Source organism: Garra rufa, chromosome 18 (assembly GCF_049309525.1).
Source record: "Garra rufa chromosome 18, GarRuf1.0, whole genome shotgun sequence".
Classification (NCBI taxonomy): Eukaryota; Metazoa; Chordata; class Actinopteri; order Cypriniformes; family Cyprinidae; genus Garra; species Garra rufa.
The window spans coordinates 25,340,850-25,343,602 of record NC_133378.1 but is presented as its reverse complement, the minus strand read 5'-3'; the positions used below and the strand labels follow the sequence as shown (position 1 = coordinate 25,343,602).

Below are 2,753 nucleotides of genomic sequence, written 5' to 3'. Positions count from 1 at the left end.
CAAAGCCACTAAGAAGCAATTAACTGAAGATTTGGGAGCGATAGCTGGATCGAGATTAAAGCCTTTTTCTTGCACTGATGTCAGAAGGCTTTTAGCTCACATGGTCTTTTAAGCATGCATGTATTTGGTGTCATTTCATGAAACAAAATGTTAGCATTTAAAAAGGCTCGGGGAGATGAAGGTGTGCGACCGCCAGCTCTTTACTAATGCAAGAGTTGATGGGATTCATTTCCTTGTGTGGCCTATCAGCCCTTTTGATATCAGAGCAAATATTAAATAATAATGAGGACACTGCAGGAGACCGAGTCAAATGTTAGGGCAGTTCGAGCCCGCTGAACTTTACAGCCGACACACAAAGACACAAATCCATCTTTAATAATTCCACAGCACCAACATCCAACAAGGCCTCGACATTATTTGCCTGGCACCGGGTGGATGCCTCGACATATTTGCCTCATTATTTGAAAGAAACACCAACAACAGCAGCTATGACAGACTTTATATAGATAAAGAGCAAATAGCTTGTGGTTTTTCTTCCTTCCTACTTCAAATACAATTCATATCTATAATAAGCAGGCAATGAAGAAGTACCAACTCAAACTCATCAGAAAATGCAGAAGGTTAAAAAGAAGACAGCTATTTTCCCTAATGAAAGCACAGAGGAGTTTTACTTTAAAATGTTCTGAGGGCAGAAAGGAAAAGGTCTCAATTAAGCAATCATTTTCTTGTCTGCTAAAGGGTTTCCTTTTAGACTACTTAAGAGGAAGCAAAACGCCTATGCGTCATTGTAAGATGGCATATATGTTTCCTACAGTTATGATGACATGCAAGCCCTGTCACAGTCGATCCTCCAGCCAGAAAATGATTGTTTGCTAAGAGAGTGCGAGAGTTCAAATCTCTGTCTGAGCCAAGAGTATCAGATGTCTGAATCAATCCACTGTTTATTTGGAGGTATAATTAGCACTTATTGTTTTTATGTGGCTCTTTCCCCAATTAAATTCGCAGCATGGAGGCGAGAGCGATGGAGCGTGCTAAAAGAGTTTAGGATTTCCCCATGAATCACACATCAAACTATGACAACAGGGACTGAAGGGAGGATCGTTGCTGAGTCATGAACAGGTGGTGCCGTTCAGAGGAAGACAGCGGGAGTTGATTTGACTGGGAATGTTGGAAAAGCATTAAAAATGAAAAGTTCTACCAAAAATTCTTTCATTATTTACTCATTCTCATGTCAATTAAATCTCTTTCTTCTGTAAAAAACAAATGAAGGAGAACTTCAGCATAGCTCAAGCTACAAAAATGAAGAAAAAAAAACATTATAAAAGTGACTTGTGTTATTGTGTTAAATTCTTCTGAAACCATTCAATAGCTTTGTGAATGAAATAATGGATTTTAAGCAATTTACAAATAATCAAGATCTGTTATAACAGGTTTAAAGGGATAGTATTTTCTTATTTGTATTTAAACATACAAATAAGAAATTAAATACTTTTTAATATGACACCAAACCACCAGTAGGCAGTGGCAAATTATGTTTAAGGAGTCATTCAGTCTTTATGAATGGGCTTCTGACTCATTGACTCACTTGATTCGTTCAAAACCATGGATTTATTCAGTAATGAAACACCGCTGTGTTGTATGGAGACACACAGCAGTTCTTAATTTAAACTTCTTGTTTATTGAACTACTATTGTATAAAATCAGCGTCACATTGCAATCGTGTTGAAATTCGGGGAATTATATTGGTCGTGCAATGTTGCATACCTAAATCATATAATATTATAAAATCTTTTTTTTCCTGCCATCATCCGCTGGAACGCCACTCTTGTGAAAGCACATATGACAGTTAACGCTCATGATGCACCATTTTCAAAGATTCCCGTATTGGGTGTTTACACAGAAATGATAATGGTGGTGTTTTCAAAAACTAGCAAAACAGTTTTTCTAAATTATGCGTTTTCTATGCCCAAAACACCGTTGTCGTGTAAACGAGCAGGCAAAACGTATTAAAAGTTTCCCGTTTTTGGCTGAAAACACTGCCTCAGATTGTATGTGTCTAAAAGAAGAAAGTCATATACAACTAGGATGACTTAAGGGTGAGTTAATCATGGTGTAATTTTCATTTTTCAGTAAATGCCTTTAAGTTCAATGAGTACATTTCATTGGTTTTAAATAATCTCCTGACTAACCATGATGTAACAAATTGGAATATTCATGCATTCAATTTGCATGACTATGATTTAATTGCTACAGCAGAGGGAAAGACTTTCAGTCTGATGGTCTCAAACAATGCTACTGTATGTCTTTAGCAGCCTTGGAATATAATGCACTATTGGGCTACAGGTAAACTGTAAAAAAATTCAGGCAAAATCCTGTACAAGAGTAATGTCTGTAAAATAGTCCTTAAAAGTTTAATGATTGGAGGTTTACAGCATTTTTACGCACATGCAAACTCTTTGCCTACAAACAGTCAAAAGGTCACAAGCCTCCCGAAAATAATCACGCTGCTTGGAAAATGAATGGTTTGCACACAAATTACAGTACCCATCCAAACCAAATGCCACACACTGAAATATGCTCACCATCATCTACACCCTGCTATTACACACTGCACAAACAGTAGCATAGAGACAATATCAATGATAAACAAGATCCTCAAATGTAAAGAAACAAACAATTCATTTTCCTAGCAAGACCAAGTTATGTGAAAGGAAGAGTTCACACAAAAGTAACCCATGTTCTGCCACCATTTC

General features: G+C 37.0%; 1 protein-coding gene across 1 annotated transcript in view; it reads left to right on the top strand.

The window, feature by feature from the left end:
* The first annotated feature begins 2,190 nt into the window (after positions 1-2,190).
* Positions 2,191-2,753, top strand: part of LOC141290579 (membrane-associated guanylate kinase, WW and PDZ domain-containing protein 3-like) — a 53,827-nt gene continuing 53,264 nt past the window's right edge. Inside the window, exon 1 of the mRNA XM_073822697.1 lies at positions 2,191-2,195. Within this exon, the coding sequence (XP_073678798.1) occupies positions 2,191-2,195 (5 nt within the window). The remainder of the gene's footprint in view (positions 2,196-2,753) is intronic.